We start from the raw sequence: 20196 nt of genomic DNA, 5'->3' as shown, positions 1-20196 counted from the left end.
TAACAAATTTTTTTCTCTAGCAGCATAACTTACCTATACACTGTCTCCCCCAGTTTTTTTATATAAGATAGGCAAGTTAGTAAGGGTCAGCTAAGCAGAATAACTCCCACCAGGTGGGTTAAGCTCTGGTAGTCTTTTTACTTGGTAATACTTTGTTATGGAGGAAACTCTGGACATATTTCACAATACTTTCTCTTACATATCTCACGATCATAATCTCTCTGGCAGACCTATAAAGTCATTGGTGTTGGATCTTCACCATGAGAACCTACTGGAGTTCCATGTATAAAACTGGGAGGAAGAGAGGCCAACAATACTCCCAGAAGCTTTTCACTGTTGCACTGGTTCTCTGAATTCACTTGTCTCTCCAGTTCCAGGATTGTGGTTTAATCTGAAAACCCATTTCCTAATAAGTCCAGTTAAAGTCTTTGATTTCAGTTTGTTTGGATTTTTTTCTTATTGTATGGAGGAGCATGATGACTCTCACACTGTTTATATTTCAACATTGTAACTTGAAGTCTAATTCTGATCTTCATTTTGTATAAGATATTATTATTTTAGTACATATCATTTTGCTATTAAATTTGACATATAATATTTAATTATGATCACATTAATATATGTGAAGATACTATTACATGATTATATTTTTATGGAGTTTAGAAGATTCCACCACCTGTCTGTGTGGAACTAGATGCTTATTGTAGCCAAGATATAATTACATAAAGAAAATGGAATGGAAGCAAATACAGAAAAAAAATTTCTGAATTAGGATAAAACTTTATTAGTATAATTTCACTAACCCTTTTATTACAGTACAAAAGTAAAAGACTAAAAGCCTCCCACTATTCCTTCTTTTCTTAATTTTCTTTACCATACTGAAATTTTTAAGGGAGTCATAAGATTAAAAAGTCTGTGTGCCCAACACCTAGCACAGTCTCTGACATGTTAGCAAATATTTATTTGATAGGTGAATAAGTGCTTGAGCAAATACTGATAGAAATGGAATGACTTAAATGCAACTAAAAATAAATGAACTAAAAAATCTGCAAATTTCATGATCAGGGCCACAATGATCTATATTAAGTTAAATTAATTTTAAGTAATTCAATTAATTTTTGAATAAAGAATGCATGTTATTGTTTATTTTAAAATAAAACAAGTAAACATTTTATAATTTTAAACTAAATACTATTAAAATTCATAGCAGAATCTTTCTAGGAAAAAAATAATCTCAGATAGTACTGAGGTAAACTGGACAGTAGAATTCTTTCATTTGTTTTTTTACTCTTATTTTGCTTTCTGTAACCCACTCTAATATTAAACAATACAAACAAAGTAATATTTGAATTCATTAAGTGGGACATCACTCTATAACCTCTTTTTTTTCTATTCCACTGCCTCAGAAATTTTCATTTCTTAGTGAAAATGGATATATTTGTAATTTGTACATAGCATTTAGAACCTGTACATGCAGGTTCAAAAGAAAATAATGATTACATTTAATGTATATTAATGAGAAAAAATTTATTAGAGAGAACCACTGATTAAATTGTTTGTGATTTTAGCATAGTGACTAATAGATTATTCTGGGAAATTTGAGGGCACAGAGAAAATAAAAATCAATTAGTACATAATAGACATCATACTTTTTATATGTACTTTATAAATTATGTTACAACTTCTTAGAATTTTTCTGGCCAAGTGAAACAAGACAATATAACACACTAGTGCCAAGTTCTGCATATCAGGGAGATCAAAGAGTTTTCATAAGCGTAACTGAGATGAGACATTCCACACACTTTCAGCAGTTCCCCATAAATAATAAATAACACACTTTCTAAATATTTTAATTTACCTCAAATATTTTACAACTATAATCTCCTGCATTTAAATGATTTGAGTGTAATATTTTTGCATTAGTCTTTGTGTTTAAAAAGTTTTTCTAATATATTTACTAAAGCTTATATAATTGCCATATAAATGCTACAAAGTCTGAAAATACAGAAAGTTATTTGGCATGGGTAAATATCATTTTAAAAAAATTAAAGTGTATTATCATGTTTTTCAAAGTCTTGATACTGTTTTCCAGTCTTTTATTATGGTAGACTTGAAGCAAAGGAGGATTGTCTATTACAGAAAATAGCAAATATCAACCATTTACTCTAAATGAATTATAAAATAGTACTTAGAATAATTGTGATTTCATCTAAAACATTTTATTTAAAATATTAAATGTAATAGCTCTGTTGCATGAAAATCAAGAAAATGAATTTCCTGAATTACTCATTTCCCATTCTCTCTCTCTCTCTCTCTCTCTCTCTTTTTTTTTTTTTTTGTATAGGATAGTATGGATGGCTCCCTAAGGGAAGGTCATCTAAATTTATTTTTGAAATAGATGTCTGAATCATCATCCTTTACTGAATATTAAAAATGGAAGTGTCTTAGGTGAGTAATGCTGGGTTATACCAGTGGAATTAGCCATAGGTTGTGAAATAAAGGCAGATGAATACAGACAACTTCTATTTAAATCATCCAATAATGATACTTAATTTAGAAAAAAAGAAGAATATAACTCATTTTATAAGGTTGACTCTTAGCTATGTTTATTTTAAAGTTTACTGTAATATAAACAATGCAAAAGGCCAAAACTTTCACACAGAGGAACTATTTGTATAGAATCTTTAAACTCAGAACCACTTTACCACATTACACTTTCAATGAACCGCAATTTATTGTATTTATAAAGTGTGCTAAATACTTGGACCATTGATTTCAGCCTTGTCAACAAATGTTTATATTAAAGATTTAAAGAAAACAAAACTGTGAATATATGTGTGGTTTCTGCCTTTTAGAAATTTAAAGTCTAATAAATATATTTAGGTAAAATATTAAGTACAGCAAATGATCAAAAGGTCTTTGACCTTTTTGCAAGTGAGGTACAGAGGGGATAGTCTACTTTACTAATGGGAAGATGAATAATAAAATTGAATATGTACTTTTTCATCTGACTCATGAATAAAATATTATTATTAATATATTTTTTTGGAGGCAATCGAGGTTGAGGGATACAAGAGTATTGCAGGCAGACGGCAGGGTTCTGCATGAAGAAAAGTCTGGAGGCATCAAAGAATGTGAGTGCCACCTCTGCACTGAGAGCACTTTCACATACATAGATTTTATTTGGGGTGAAATAAATACACTGGAAAAAGAGGATAGGAAAATAGTCATGGGCTGCGTTATGAAAAGAAATACATGCCCACTAAGAAGTGACATCCCTATTCTATGCAGAGATACTTAGTCATATATTTTAAAAGGACTGTGCTGCTTGGGTGGAGGACGGATTGGAAAAGTATAAGGGGAATTAGAGGAAAAAGATGAATTGTAGATTTCCATCAATACAGCAGACTTAGTAATTTCCTAAAAGAAAGCTCTCTAATAAAGACTTTAAACTGACAGATTAAATAAACAACTCTCCTTTTAAGCAGAGCTAACAAGAAAGAAAACAAAAGAAATCCTTAGAGCTCAAAAGAAAAGCAGAGATTGAAAAGCAGATGCTATGAACATTATCAGCATTGGGATACGGAGGACGAGCAGGTGGGCTGATGACGGGGAAAGGGCAATGGCAGTCTCGCTGAACGAGGCGTTTAGGTTTCAACCACGGTGTGAAACATAGGAGAGGCCTTAACAATATTTAAATAGATTAAAATACAACCAAATTATATAAAGGAACATAAAGTGCAAGTAAAGAAGTTGGAATAAGATGGCAAGGTAGTCTGCCACCTCGAAAAAGTGGCTTCATAGGTAAGGCTGCTCAGGTGAAGCAAGAGTGACACTCTAGAGCCGCACGGCCCGAAAGTATCCATTCACTTCGTGTGACTGTCGAAGGCCTGAAATGTGGCTGGTCCAAAGTGAAATCAGATAAATGCAGAATTCACACCGGATTGTAAAGATCTGGTACAAAAATATAAAACAACTCTACTAATAATGTTTCATATTGATTACATTTGAAATTATATCTTAATTGTATGGTTTAATTAAAATATATTAAAATGTATCTTATGTTTTTCTCTAATTTTTTTAAAAAACATGGCAAGAAAATTTAAAATTGCATATTTGGCTTGCATCTGTGGCTTGCATTATATTTCGGTTGAACAGAAGCTCTTTGCTAGAGAATAACTTTGTGACACGAGGGCTCTTACCACCTAGCACCCTTAGCATTATTTGTTGATGTGCTAACTCTTTAAGTCACTAAAATTTAAATTATTCTTTGGTTCTGCTTTAAGATATACATCTGATTTTTGAATCTCCTTTTCCACATAGAAAATCATATCCAATCTGGAGAAAATGTATTCCCCTTAATCATGTAAAATGACAATTTTATCATGTAATATCATTTTTATACCTACCATACTATATTTCTGGATTATTTTGAATTTAGCATGTATAAATGTATTTATACATTTTAATATCTGTTGAGGGACATTCCCATTAATTGGTCTTATTTTCAACTTGCCTTGTTTGTTCTCAGCCATTTGTTTGTCCAAACCCACTTTAAGATTATTGTGTTATATTTATAGTAATAAAAGAGTCTATGATGAACTTATTTAATTGGAAATACACTTAAAAATTACTTTTGGATATAATTGACATCTTTTACACTATTGGTCTGATCTACTAACAGCATATGTACTTCTAAAACTATCAGTTTAGTTTTGCATTTTTTCACAGTCATTTTCTTAAGTGTATTTTTTATATTTATTAGTTTACCTCTTCATTTAATTTGTGGGGTTTTTTTTTGTATTAATGCTTTTCAACTACTCATGGAGAAATATCCAATTGTATTAGAAATAAGATTTAATATTTTATTTTTGCTATAAAAATTGAGAGCTTTCCTTGTTTCCATTAAAAACTTGTTATTAGCGTTATATTAAGGAGCATTTTGAACACTTGTTATTATTATTTTTATACAATATTTTTGATATTTACCCTAGAACTCCTAAATACCAGATATATAATCTGCGTAAATGTATGTTTATTCTTATAGAGTAGGTTTTGGTTATTTTTTTTTTACTTTAAAGATTTGGAATTAATATATATATTTTAAAAATATGCCCCAATCACCATAAGAAAGCTAATAAAACTGTATTTCAAAACCATGAATGTGGGAGATACCTTTTTAAATACTTCTGTGTCAAATGATGAAACTGATTCCAGTTTTATGTAGTAAATACATTTTTGAAATATTATTTTTGACATTTTGAGTGTTATAGTCTCCATTATTGCTACAAATCCTTTTTATGGGTTCCATTTTTCCCTCTACTTACAAATTTCTGCATTTTTGAAGGCTCTTCCAGTATTGTTTTATGCCCATAATAATGCTGGTTGGAGGGAGAGATAAATCAGAAACCTCTGATGAGAAGACTGTCTTATCTGGAAATTCTCCTATTTATTATACTCTCAGAATAGTGTCTTGCTCATGCTAGGTACTGCAAATATATTAATATTTAACTATTTGAATATTATATACTATAGTTATTATGTGATAGTTACAACATATCACCCTATGATAAAGTGGTACTTCAGTCATTAATTGGATAAACTTAATCTAATTGCCAGCACATAATATAATTTCAACTGTGGGATTTCTGCTTCAATTTGAATTTCATTTATATGCAAGAATTTACCACATATGGCTGCTGTGTCCTAAATATCAAATGATTTGACATGGACATTCTAATTCTTCAGCCATTCATAGTTTATTAAAATAGCTAATGTTGCCTTCATGTAAAAGAAATGGAAATGTCTGTAAAAAAAATTCCCACTAAGATGCATTTACCAGGTGCTGGAATAATTATTGAGTGATTCGGTTGAATTACACTTCATAAACGTGTTATTAGACTAGAAAAAACTGAAGATCTAATTACAAATCTAATCTTGGAGGCGGAGGGGAGGAATGTGAAATTTTAATAGTAGTAGAATAAATAGATGGTATAGTTAATGGATGAAAAAATGTGAACTCTTAAGTTTTAAAAATTCAGCTGATTAGACTATACTTCCCAAGAATGCTACAAATTTAGCATCTGTGACTCAAAATAAACTTCCTGTACTTATGACCAGAGGGAAATTCAATTTTGCTAAAGGATTATTATTCAAATGAAATGATGTGGGTACCAACTCAGGCATATTATCATAGTTTCTCTAAGCTTGATTTATTTGATATGTTCTTTTCAATTGTCACATTGATTTAGAAAACCTCTACGTAGCCTCTTAAAATCTTACACCAAGTTTATTAAAGTTTCCTTTTCTACTTTGTTCTAAAACTCAATTTTCATTCCACTTGAATTCTTATAGTCTGTAATTTCCATCTTAGCAAATATATATATATATATATAAGACTATGTATATATATAGTCTTACTTTTTTCTCAAGTTGTTTCAAATGGGTTATTTTGCTCAAGTGAATAAATTTTTTGTCTGTTCAAAATAAAGACCTTTTCAATGTGCATAATGAAAAGAACAAAAGAATAAGGCTCATTCACAGAAAAGATATATGATTATAGGACAGTCCACAAGAGTCCTGGTTCCTTCCAAGATATTTCTTCATATTTTGATAAGAATCACAAAACAAAAAAGAAAAGAAAATAAAGGAGATAGAAAATGAATGATATTGCATTATTTAAATGCAGTTAGGACCACCAGTTATTTCAGCATTTTTTTAAGCTGACAGTGAACATTCGGATACTGATTTAACTTGCTAACATTGAACTTGAGATTCCAGGGACAGCAAGTCAGGTCAAACTATAATGGTCATCAAGATAGCTGAAGCAGGAAGAGATCTCCTGGAGGAAAGGTATTCTCAATACATTTTTGATTTTGAGAATTTGACATTCCATTGACTTTATTAAGTTCAAGATAAAGTGAGAGACATGAATTAGTAATATCAAGAATCCAACATTAAAAAAGAAGTGAAACACCCTATTTTTAAAATATGATTTCATATATATATATATATATATGCATTGGTCTGAATAAGATTTTGAAAATAAAGTTGTTTTTACTAAAAATTCTCAAATTCTTAAAACAAGCAAAAATGTTTGCATATAAGCATTTTGCATATAAGCATTGGAAAAATGAAATGCTTATGAGCTGCATATTCCCATACATTAGTAAGGATATGTAGTATTAACTTAGGGTATTATATTGTTTGTTGCTTATTGGACATCTCTTAATAGGTGGAAATATGTAAAGAACAGAAACATAAAAACACATTTTTGTGTTGATCATTTACTTTTTAAATCCCTATTTAACTGTAGAATTTGCTTGGTATATTTACATATATTGTATTCATGTAATGCTAGACTCAACATTCAGAGAAAGGTATGCATAGTACTTCTCACTCAGACGGAAACTAGAAGCAGAAATATAAAAGATTTAGTAACAGAGTGCCACCAAGAGAGTTGAAGCTATCCTATCTAAAATGGGAGACTTTTGTGCCAACGCTTGCCAAGCACAATAAGTCCCAGGATAAAACCCTAGTTATTCACTTTCTTACCTGTGATGGCAGGATCTTCTCTCCTGTGTGCCAGCCAGGGCAAAATGAGCTGTGCAATAAAAGAAGTAAAATTGCTGACAATTTTCTCAAGTACAGTGAAATGATTGTCATTCAGAGTTCATCGGTAATTGTGCATGTTGCCCACATGGTTTCTGCATGTCAGAGGCTCTGGACAGCTGGACCTCCAAGACTCTACTGGGAAGGGTCCCAGAGGCAACTCTGACTTTGATAGCAAATGTCTTTTGAAACATATTGTTTATGTTTGATAAGCTTGATCACTTTGTAGATGATTAACTGTAGATGATAAACACTAGCTTTATTTAATCTTTCAGGTGTACTGTGAGTGTGTGTTTTATAATGTTACCTGATTTGTACTTTAGTTTCTTAAGTTATTCTTGTTTCACCATAAACCTTTGGATGAAATGAAATTAAATACAGAAATAAGATAGTTCACTTAAAGCTCAGTGGTATAATGAAAAGAGGACCGATTCATTCCAGAGAAGTCTGTATCAGAATCTTGATCTTTTAACTTCCTGGTTTGTGACATTGGAGAATATGGCAAACCACTCTGAACCTTTGCTGCTTTTGTTCGTTTGTTTGTTTGTTTCATCGAGAAAATGGGAGAAATTATTCAAAACCTAATGTCGTCAGAATTAAATGAAGAGAGTATGATATCAGAAAGATGGTGAGTGTTTAATAATTACATATATTTTCTATTGAATTGTCTACAATAGCAGAAAGTAAAAAAAAATCAAGTAATGAAAATAAGAGATTCAGCTATACAGATATTAGGTGAAAGAACAATGCTTTACTTGACGTAGATTGGAGTAAGTATTTGTTGTCTGAACTGTCTACTTGTTCTTAAAATTCTTTGGAATTAAAAACAAATAGCCCAAGAATCCAGAGTAGCTCTGTGGTATTTTTGCCATCTGTCTTATTTATTTATTTATTTAATTTTTTTTTTTTTTTTTTTTTTTTTTTTTGAGACAGAGTCTCACTTTGTTTTCCAGGCTAGAGTGAGTGCCGTGGCGTCAGCCTAGCTCACAGCAACCTCAAACTCCTGGGCTCGAGTGATCCTTCTGCCTCAGCCTCCCAAGTAGCTGGGACTACAGGCATGCGCCACCATGCCCGGCTAATTTTTTTTATATATATATCAGTTGGCCAATTAATTTCTTTCTATTTATAGTAGAGACGGGGTCTCGCTCTTGCTCAGGCTGGTTTTGAACTCCTGACCTTGAGCAATCCGCCCGCCTCGGCCTCCCAAGAGCTAGGATTACAGGCGTGAGCCACAGCGCCCGGCCTATTTATTTATTTATTTCATCCATGTAATGACCTCCTTTTTTTTCTGTGCCCTAAGAAAGGTCTTCATGATCTCAATAGGAAAGCTAGACTGGCCTGGAAAATGCATTTGGGTTAAAAAATAAGAAAATATTTATAAAGTATCTAGACAAGAGCTGAGCGATAAGTAGCATAAATACATTTTATAGAGACAGCTATATGCCTAAACAAAAGGGGGGTGAACATGCTTGAAGCTATGATTTGGATGGGGAAAAGGCAATATATTTAATCTAAACATTTGTACCCCCAAAATTTGCTGAAATAAAAAGAATTTAAAAAGCTTATAGAAAAAAGAACTAATATTTAATACTACATCATAGATAATATGGGAACTCGACTTTGAAACCAAAGGTTTAAACTAAAATTAGTTTTATATTGAAAGAGTTTTTTCCTCAAAATATATTTCAGTAATAGTTTTTCTGCAAGAAAAAAGTTTATTTACCTTTGAACTAGTTATTTGAACATTTATTTTATATCATTACATTACAATTTGTGAATTCTAGAAATGCTATTTTATTGACCTTGGTAAAGTGCTGGAATAACTAGGTTTTCAGGACTTGAAATGAAAATGATTATGCAGAGTGTGCTGATTATTGGTTCTTAGAATGTAGAAAAAGAATGGCATAGCAAGTTGCTAAGGAAATTAAGGGTTTGCTTGCTCCATGATATGCCTTATAATCACACTGATTTTTTTTCATGTTTTCTGAAATGTTCTCATATTTACTTCAGAATTAGTTTATCTAACTACTTTAATTATGAATGTGTCTTTAGGATTGGTTTCTAAATATGGTAATAAACATACCACTGCCATTGTGCTATTAAACATAAAAATGTAATTGAATAATAAGTATTCTACCTAGCTGGATTTTCCATAAAGATAATTGAAAGGACCTTCAAATGTCTGCATTAAAAAATCCTGGTGAATTTTCCCAAGGTTCTAACAAGCTATATCAAAATAGAACTCATTTCATGGAAAAAAGGAATCCCACAGCACTTCTTTTTAATAACTGTTCAGCTACAAAATTTTATTGGTATCTTTTTATGTTCCCTCTAGAGGATGTAATGCACAAAAGCATTGCCACGGAACATATAAAATTACAAATGAAATTTATTGTAAAAAGTAGAATGTCTTCTAGACTGGTGTCAGTATTTATTTCATTCATAAACCAAAACTGCAGTATAATATATTCATTGTCAGCAAGTTCATGTGTGTAAATTGCCATCCAATGTTATTGACTGATATAAGACAGATATTGAAAAGACAATTTAAATTTACTCTTCCAAACATAAACTGTTCCACAAAAGCACTGTAAAAACTCCTTCAAGATTTTGGGTTGTGCTTGACATTTATGGTTAACTACATAATTTGGTCGTGTCATAATCCATTGTGTTTGGCAATTTGGCATTGAACGCCTGCAGAGCAGATTGGATTCTCACCACCTCACTAGTAGACAGCTTGAGTCTGTGACGAAGCAAGCAAGAGAAAAGATCTAGGCGACGCTGACCAGGTGGCGAGAGCTTATTTACACGGTCTCTTATCTCTAGCAGTTGCAAAAGTGCTGAGTCCTGGGATCCCTGAGTGTAGGGGTAGTCCAGCTGCAAAATCAGGTCCCGAATTGCTTCAGGGTCAAAGTGCATGCTGTAGCCAAACACTTGAATGTTATTGATTTTCATGTAGCCCAGGTTCCGGGAAGGATCGATGAACTCCAGAGGCTCGTAGTAAATGCTCTCGTTGCCATTGGGCCCGCTGGACTTGATGCGGCTCCTCAGGTAGATGTGCACCGTCTCGAAGAACGTCTTCCACTTGTTGCCCAGCGTCAGCGTCCAGTTGTAGCACTGCAGCGGGAGGTCCAGCCTAGTCCGCTCCCAGTCCGGGAAGCTGTTTTCGTTCACGGGCATGAACCAGCTCTCCGAGTGGCTGCCCCCGAAGGGGTTGATGTAGACAGCCAACACCGGCTCCAGCGTGCTGTTTTTAGTTAAGCAAATCTGTAAGGAGAGCCCCAGGATCATGTGGACCAGACTTGACTTGTACTTGTTGCTCTTCAGGGTGAGCAGCATCCGCTTGCGCCAGGAGGGGTCGAACCAGCTATTGAGGCGCATGTCGTTGCTGATGAAAATGGCGTGCACCTCTATCCGCCTGTCCGTTTTCTGCAGCAGGTACTTCATCTCCAGGTCCTGCAGGTCGGTCTCGAAGCCGATGTAGTGGTCGGTGGACTCGGCGACCTCGGGCTTGCAGAGCCCCTGGCTGAGCATGTAGCCCGCGTTGCAGGCGCCGCAGCGCGTGCGGTTGTCGGGCGCGCAGGCCAGGCAGGCGGCCGCGTCGCCCACCGCGCAGGGCAGCGCCGCCGTGCACGCCACCTGGTCGTTGGGGCACGTGCACGAGTGCGTCTCCTCCGAGAAGCTGCCCAGGAGGCCGTTCTCGTTGCAGTAGAGGAAGGACTGGATGCGAGTGAGCCAGTACGTTGAGGTTCTAGAAACACAAAACAAAATGGCTTTGCGTCAATAAATAATACATGCTTTTTGTGCACTGCAGTAATGTGACTCTTGGCCCTGAAACCATCGCTATCATTTCTTCAGGTCATCTCCAGTCAGTGATTTAAACAAAATAAAAGATCCAAATAACCCATAATTAGACTGCATGCCTTCTTGTTAGTGTGCATGGAAACTGATCGTAAATGTAAATGGATCAGTTATTGTTTTGAAATGATAACCGACAACAGGAAATAAAAGAGATTTTACCATAAAATATCTAGAACAGAATTAGAGCATATACATGATTTTTCATTCGTTTAGTTTTAGATTCACAGAGCACTACTAGTGTTATATTAAGCCTGAATAGAAAGTATGATAAAAATGAAAGAAGAGTAAACAACTCTAAATTCTCAATCAGTGTATTTAGATCTTAGGGTGTTTACCAGCATTGGAAGAACAAGTACCCACTAAGAGGGAAAGTAATATTAAAACATGTTGGATTTTATTCTTACAGGCTGCTCAAGGAAATAGTTTAAGATATCTCATTAAAACCAACAAGCTCTTTTAATAAGGGTTAAGTGTGTTAGTTTAATGTGTTTGATTTGAGTCATTAACATTTTTTATCAAGCTAATCATGATTCCAATTTCAAATCTCACTTTTCCAATTTTCCCATATTATTCAAACTCTTTTGGTATGTTGAAAATCTCAGTAAAAGAACGAAGGAAAAATGGTGGCCTTGTAATCAGACAATCCCTGGCTTTTATAGTGTTGCTTTTTTTCATACTAGCCATATGATCATGGAAAAAGTTGCACAGCCTTAATAACATGCAGTTCTCCTATGTAAAAAATGGAAATAGTATCTTGCATGTGGGGTTTTTGTGAGAAATAAATTAGGCTCAAACTATATGCATGTATTTACAATATTGCACAGTGTTTCACAGCAGGCATTAAAAAATTGTATCTACTACTTTTGGTACCTTTATCCCTTTGTGGTGTTCATATTTAATACATTTGGAATTTCTTACAAAACATATATGTTATATTCAATCCTTTAGATTTATTATATCACTGCTATTTAAATAATTTGCATATGCAGAGGACTAGTGAAATAGAGATATTAATCTGCTTAAACAATCAATAAAAATAATTCATTAAGACATTCAGAACAATATTTGAGGTATTTGTATTATATATCCATTTTTGGTCACAGCCCACCCTCCCCTTGCAATATAATACATTTTTTTATAAGGTAAGTTCTTCCCTGTTTTTCTGAATAAATTTAAAAGCTCCTTTTTTTTTCTCTCATAACCTCTATTTATTTTTTCATAGTGCATTTTCCCACTCAAAATGTTGATATTACTTTGTATGTTCTAGTTTGTATTCTGTTTCTCTCATTAAATATAATACCCAGCTTTCCAGAATCCTGTATGTTTTGTTCATAGTTATATATCTTAGCAGAATGCCAGGAGGTAACAGGCCTTTACTATTTATTGAATATTGAATAAAATACATGGGTGAATCAAAATAATATGTTTTCACTAGGTGTATTTTTAAGTGAAACTTAAAATTTAACATTTGATACAGTTGGGAAGTGCTAGGTCTGAAATAGCAGGTAGTGGAGTTGTACAACATGCACTTTGACATTTGCATAGTTATACACATACAGAAGGCTTTCTTTTCTGGCTTCTCTAAATGTAACTATTTTTTAAAGACCTAGAAGAAACGGAAGGAAGACATAAGACATAACACGATTTTCTCTTAATTATTTCTTATACTGAAAAATAACCACTGGAATTGTAAATCTATTAGATTCATGCTACAGTTTGAATATATCCCCCAAGTTCATGTGTTGGAACTTGATTGCCAACGCAGCACTGCCGGGAGGTGGGAGGAGGGGTTTTGGTCATGGGGGGCCTGCCCTCATGACTGGATTGATGTCATTATCTCGGGAGCGGGTTCTTATAAGTGGACAAGTTAGACCCCCTCTTGCTCGCCGGTCCAGAACCCCGAGCCAACACATTTCTGCTCATTATAAATTACCCGATCTGTGACACTGTGTTATAGCCATACAAAATGGACTAAGAAAATTCATTTCTGAATTTCTCTAGGTACTTTTAAGATAAGTTCTCTGAAATACTCTCCGGGAGCATGCCCAAAGGTTATGAAATCACAAAAATGTGAGGCCTTTTGGCACCTCATGAACATATATTTATATATGGCTATCCCTGCTACTCTTGCTGTTGTTCCTCGTTTTGTTATCACAGAATATAGGTGGGAAAATGCTTCCTTTTTCTATGGTTTACAAAGTACCTTGATTAATTATTTTTTTATTCGGTCTCAGAATACAGAGATTATTATTACTGATTCGTTATCTGCAGTTACTGATGCCTTTATTCCATTCCAGTGTCTTTCTCTGCCAACTAATTTTCTTTCTTTCTTCTTCTTCTTCCTTTTCTTTTTTCCTCCCAACTTTCCTCTTTCCCTCCATCTCTCTCCCTCCCTACCTCTCCTTTTACGTCTTTCTTTAATTCTACTTATATCTATCTAATATAAAGTATATAAAACAGATATCCTATCTGGATTGAAAATTATATTTTCTTCCCTAAAACCAAAGCACAAATGCCCTAAGCTAACTTATCTCTCACTATAAGCTCTAATCATGTTTCCAAATCATAAGGACAAAGCAAAAAATTGAAATGAATAGTCCTAAGGCTAAAGGCAGAGCTTACAAAAGTAGGGCAGTGTAGAAAGAATCATTTGGATACTTTAGAAAAGCAATGGCTTTTCCAGCTTTCAGTCTTTTCCAATCTTTTTTCACATCCTGCAAATGCACTACTGAAGGAAGGGGTTTCAGCTTCCTGGGTTTCAGCTTGTCATGTATGGGTATTGATAACTCAGCACACTTGTCAAGCCCTGATACTCTGGGACTGGTCAGCTAACGTGGATTTTCTTACTTGCTGCTTCTTGTCCTTTCTCTCCGAATACCTACCTTTTGACTATTTTACTGTGTTTCATAAGAGGGAACAGATTTCTCAAGAAAGAAGAAATCCAGTAATCTTTCTTTCTTTACCCCTTGTAAAGTCTTGGTGAAAACTTGGTCAAAAATAAAGGCTAAGCAAGTTTCAGGATTGTAGAACAGATTTTTCACTTACTCCAAAGTTTACAGTTGTCTTTCTTTATCCCAACAAAGTAGAATTTAGCTCCTCTTATTTTATTTTAAACTTTAAAACAATTTTTGAAGAAAAAGTCTTAAAAATTCAAAATTAGTATTATCAAGTATTTTTTCACTTTGTTTCCTTTTATGCCTAAATATTAAAACCAATAAAATAATATCCCATTTTATTCATATACATAAATTTAGTTAGGCAAACTTGTTAGAGTCTACTAGGTATAAGGTTTGAGAATCCAATATTCAAAGATGCAAAGATGCACTACAAACTGTATGGATGGCAGACAAGACTTCTGTTGCTTTTTATGAAACACATGCCATTTTTCCTGACATTTACTTAATAGCACTTCAGTAAATATTTCCTAAATAAAGACCAAAAAATGGAAGGGGGAAAGGGAGGAGAGAAGGAATAAGGAAAAACAAAGGGAAAAATATTATAGTGAAGGAACTGTGGATTGTGGAAGAACAGAAGAAAGAAACTGAGAGAAGACACAGATTAAGAAAAACCATTGATGTGATAAATACACTGATATGAATGAATTCAAGGGTATAGAACCTGCTAATCTATCAGGAAAAGAGTTTGCATTTTGATAATAATTTCTCAAAATGCTTTAGGGGATAGTGTTGCAAAGAGTAAAATACCTTCCACAATTAACTAAAATTTACTTGGAAAAAATCATTAGCTAAAAAACCAACAGCAGTTATATTATTGAGAAATCGTGAATCATACTAATTTGAGAAGTTTAGATGTCTATTTCATCTAGTCATCTGTGTTCAACCCGAAATCCTCTCCGTGTATTTAAGAAACGCTCATCTCCACAAGTGTCAAAAGGGCCCTAGAGAACGAATCTGAATACCTGATTTGCAAGCCAGACTTTACCCTGTGACCTCAGACAAGTTACTTAGCCCCTTAAACCTTCAGCAGAAACTTTGGAGTTCAAACATTGCTTCAAATTTTGATTCTGGATGTACATATATTTGTGTTGTTGTTTTTTTTCCCCTGAGCCTTGATAATTGCTGATCTGCTTCCAGAGTGCAAGAATGTAGCATATAAATGCCACCAATCACAGAGACTCACAATTGGCAACTACTTCTAATGAAACAACTTGAATGAAATGCTTGTCTCTAAAATGCTCCTGTTATAAAGAATACCAACTAAGATACGATACTAAACCCTTTAGTTTTGGTAATGTTAGTAAGTACGATTGGTGAACCTGATTCCTGGGCCCTACTGCAGACATAATATAAGAATTTCTAGGAATAGAGCCCAGGAATTTCATCTTAAAATATGCAATCCCAGAGAACTGTTGTGAACACACAGAAGCAGCAAGTTCCCTAAGTATGTGAAGTTAGAATAAAAACAGTTATTGGAGGCTCCTTAGAGACAAGCCAGCCATCAACATGGAAAAATATGTACACAAAAAGTAGGGAAAAGTTTAAAATTCTGTAGAGAAGAGGTAACAGCAGATGGCTTTCAATTTACATGCATCTGGGGCTCGGTGACTACTGTGTACACTAAACTCTGCATTAGGAACTTTGGGCACACACATAACGCAACAAGAAGCCAATGACGAAAGCCTAACTTAATAAATTATTTCGGTTCCATTCCAACAATAATTAACTGTTTGGGGAACATCTTTTATGTCATGGGCCAACATCTACTCATGTATTTTTTCAATTCCTTTCAGTAGCTTATAAAGACTAACCTATCATTTTAAAATTTGAAAATTACTGAACCTCATAAATTTTGCTGAGTAAGCATTAGAATGAAGACTAACTCAAAGAAGCAAATGTAAATATTATTTTGAAAATGTACATTGAAAGTTTTATTCCACAGGATAGGGAGGAAAAGTGCTCAACAAATGACCTTAGGAAAAATATTCATTTATTGCCATAGACGAACAACATCAAAGATAAAATAACTTTTATTTTTGATATAATGTTTAGGTTCTTGAGCAATTTTATGCTCACTATATTGGTTTAATACTGTTTGGGGACCCAAACTATTAATTTTAAATCCTGTTTCATTTACTTCACCTGGAGAATGGGAATAAAACATATCATAGGGTTGTTGTAAGAATTAAAGCACAATTGCAGGTAAAGTCCTTAAAAGAGGCCTGTGCACAGAATAAACAAGAAATAGATATAAATTCCTGTTCTCATTATCACTGTTATTGCAATTGTCATCTTTTAAAGAAATGTCATTGCAGGCAGTTTCTTTATTGTAACTGCATTTATTTCTCAGATGGAACTTTCATTTTTTCCTCAACAATTCATGTGTTCATGCATCACATTACACTCTAACTCCGTATTTCACCTTTATCAAAACAGACACGTTTTTATAACATGATCAAAACTGCATTTAAAAGTATATCTATGACCTTCTGCTGATACTTCTGAAACCCTCAAAATATCTACAAAACAACATTGCGTAAATTCAGGACATATATTCTAGATGCCTAACACTTTGCTCAGATGTATTAGAACTATGTTGACACAAAAACAATTACTTTGTCTCATGGTTAAATCCTCTCTGAGCACTAATAATCTTATTTCAAAGGTCCCTTCTTCCAACCTTCTAATCCTTTATTGAGCTCTCCAAATCTGTGCAATGGGGTCCCCAATTTAAAACCTCAACAATATAATTTCCATATCTTTTTGAAGCTAAAAGACTTTTTGGTTTTTGGTTGGGCCACTTTATTTCAGCCTTCATAGATTTGCTCTTATCATATACAAATACTCTAAATGTAAATTTGGAATTAAGCACCCACAGCCATTTAAGCAATCATAAGCTGATTGCTAGCTCGGTCACAGACCGATAAAACCAAATAATACTCTGTCACTCTTGTCTCCTGACTCTGCTGCTCTGGCCATCTCAGCTTTGGCAGTGCTGCCCGAGGCTCATGTTGACACTCCTGACACACAACAGTTTCACTTTTGGAAATAATTTCACACCCTAGGAAAAGGAAATGTCAATTTTAAAAGTATTTCAGCTGAGTCTCCCAAGAAAAGTACACACACACGTGCACATTTTAATTTATGAACCTATATTCAATTATCTGCTAATAATCTTTGCTTGTAAGAGGACAATGAGTAAGCTTGTGAAGTAGTTGAAGATGTAGGTTATATTTTAATGATAATATTAGCTGATGATAACATTCATTGTGCTTTTCTCATGTGTATAGTACCGTTCTCAGCATTATTTTATTCTATCCCCTAGACTCCCACTACTGCTGATATAATGATGGTTATTACCCTAATTTATAGGTAAGGACATGAGTTTTAAGATGTTTAAATAACTAGATCTTGCCCAAGGTCAAACAGCTAGTATGTGTCAGAGCTGAAATGGTATCCTTACTCTCTTGTTTCCACAGAATTGTAGCTTCTCAAGATTATAAACAAACATAATTCAAATAATTTGTTAATTCATTTGTTTAAGGACTATACACGAAAGATCTGCTTCTCAGAGAGATACAGAAACATTTTGTCCACATCTATGCTCCATTTGACAATATAGCTCAAGAAAAATCAATGCATATATCTCTCTTCTACTTACAACATAAAATATGAAAAGAAACAGGTGAACATTCTCAGTCTGAGAAATGAGAGGCACACAAAAATTTTCTAATAAAGGAAGAGAGCAAAATAAATGTCTTCCCTTCCCTAACTTTCAGTAGAAAAAGTCATAAATAACCCTAAAATTTCATAAACACAAATGAAAATAATTTATCTTAAAGTGCTCCAAAATTGTTGTTTCATGGCAAAATTAAACATATATCTTTTCTAGAAAAATACACATTCTGTAAAAGACTTAAAGAATCAGTATAGATTAAATTGTTTTGACTATGATCTTACAAGTGTGGATAAAACAAAAATTAGAAATTGCGGTACCAAGAGCAAGAATTAACAAAAATCAGAATCAGAACAGTATAAGCTACAGAAATTGGGATTATTTGATATGTAAAGTAAATTATCAGAACCATATTTAAATTTTATCAAGGGAATAACAAATAAGAAAAAGGCACCAGAGACTATTGAAACAAATTTGGAAAAATGAAAAAAATAATCTATGAAATGATGATGATTACAATTTAAACTTCCTTAAGGTAAAGCAGATTTCAAAGAATTGGTGAAAAGATAAGTGGGTAGAGTATACTAAGAATATATATCACAGAGATAAAAATAGATTAAAATATAAAATTGAGGAGGATAATATTAGAAAGAACTATAAATATCTAATCAGAGTTTCAAAGGCAGATAATAGAGAAAATAGGTGAGATTCCATATTAAAATGATAATAGGTATTAATTTTCCAAAATTTATGAAATGCATAAATCCTGAGAGTCATAAAACACAACAAATTCCAAGAATAGGTAAGCATAAATACACACTATTTAGTTCATAGTGCAGTTCACCAAAGTCAATCTTCAAAATAGCCAGAAAGGAATAAAGGTCATTTGTAAGTTAGTGATAACAAAACTGACTGATAAACTAAAATTTTACATCTAATGAAAATGCCTTTTAAAATGAAGGGTGAAATATAAACAATTAGATAGCACACCCATAATGTTTAATATAATAAAAATGTAGGCAACACAATATAAAAAATATATGAAATTATTTTTAAAACATTAAAGCATAATTAAATCAATATGATAATATGCAATATTCATGAATAGAAAGATTAATCAAAGCTGATATTAGTTTTCCACAAATGTATTTCTATATATAAAATGCAAGGCCACTCAAACTTCCTTTAATTTTTTTTTCCTTTTATTGAAAAATCTGTGTAATAGCAGAGTAGGTTGTATTGGATCAACCCTCCCAAACATGATAATTATAAAATTTGAAGAAAATAGAAAGAATAACTGGTTAGAGGTACTATAGAATGACCAAACAGCTAAAAGTTAAATTAAGTTTTAATCTTAATGAAGAAAATAAATAATACTACATTCATATGTTTTTCCCCCAAGGCATTCTCCAGTCTGTGCAATGTGGGGAGCATGGAACTAAATCAGAAGCTGCACTCTCCTGGGCTTGCTGTGTGAAGGATAGAAATAGGGGCTTCGAGAGAAGCTATAAATTTACTCAGATAGAATGCTCATTAAATTTCCCTAAAATCCATGATTGACCCCTAAATTGTGTAATTGTGAGGATTTTGAGGAGACATTCAGAAAGCAAAAGCTGAGTGACCAAAATGCTGAGTAAACATATTTGTTGCTGCCTATTAGAAACAGTATTTGCAGTTTGAATATCTTCAAGGTAAAGTGTCTTGGTAAACACCTCTGGCTTTACATTCAAATGCCAGAATGGCCATGTCTTTGTAATAAAGATTGTAGCCCTACATTGACTCTTAAACTGTAACAAACTCATTATAACAAAGTGTAAAACCAAATGTCCACAAGGATGATGTCATTAACAATTAATTAAACTCCCTACCAAATTAAACACTCCAATAAAGATAAAATAACTCAGAGTCAGTATACAACATCATCTACAATACCTGGTATATAATACCAAATCACTAGAATTTTGATCATGCAGGTAAATGTTATTCATTGTAAAGAGTCAAAATAATTGATAGAAAAAGACCCTGTGATGGCCTATATTATTGGTATTTATTGATAAGTAATTTAGTGATTTTCAGAATTAAAAGAAAAGA

General features: G+C 33.2%; 1 protein-coding gene and 1 long non-coding RNA gene across 4 annotated transcripts in view; one reads left to right on the top strand and one right to left on the bottom strand.

Moving 5' to 3' along the window:
- The first annotated feature begins 7891 nt into the window (after positions 1-7891).
- Positions 7892-11935, top strand: LOC142863880 (uncharacterized). The gene is made up of 2 exons (XR_012914530.1): positions 7892-8239; positions 10571-11935. It is a non-coding gene; the product is annotated as an uncharacterized LOC142863880 (long non-coding RNA).
- BRINP3 (BMP/retinoic acid inducible neural specific 3) overlaps positions 9297-20196 on the bottom strand; it is a 439645-nt gene continuing 428745 nt past the window's right edge. For all 3 annotated transcript variants that reach the window (XM_075997012.1, XM_012773900.3, XM_012773895.3), the window contains one exon: positions 9297-11362. In XM_075997012.1, the coding sequence (XP_075853127.1) occupies positions 10246-11362 (1117 nt within the window). In that variant the 3' untranslated portion in view covers positions 9297-10245. The remainder of the gene's footprint in view (positions 11363-20196) is intronic.

This window comes from Microcebus murinus, chromosome 23, assembly GCF_040939455.1.
Source record: "Microcebus murinus isolate Inina chromosome 23, M.murinus_Inina_mat1.0, whole genome shotgun sequence".
Lineage (NCBI taxonomy): Eukaryota > Metazoa > Chordata > Mammalia > Primates > Cheirogaleidae > Microcebus > Microcebus murinus.
This window is presented reverse-complemented; position numbering and strand designations above follow the sequence as displayed.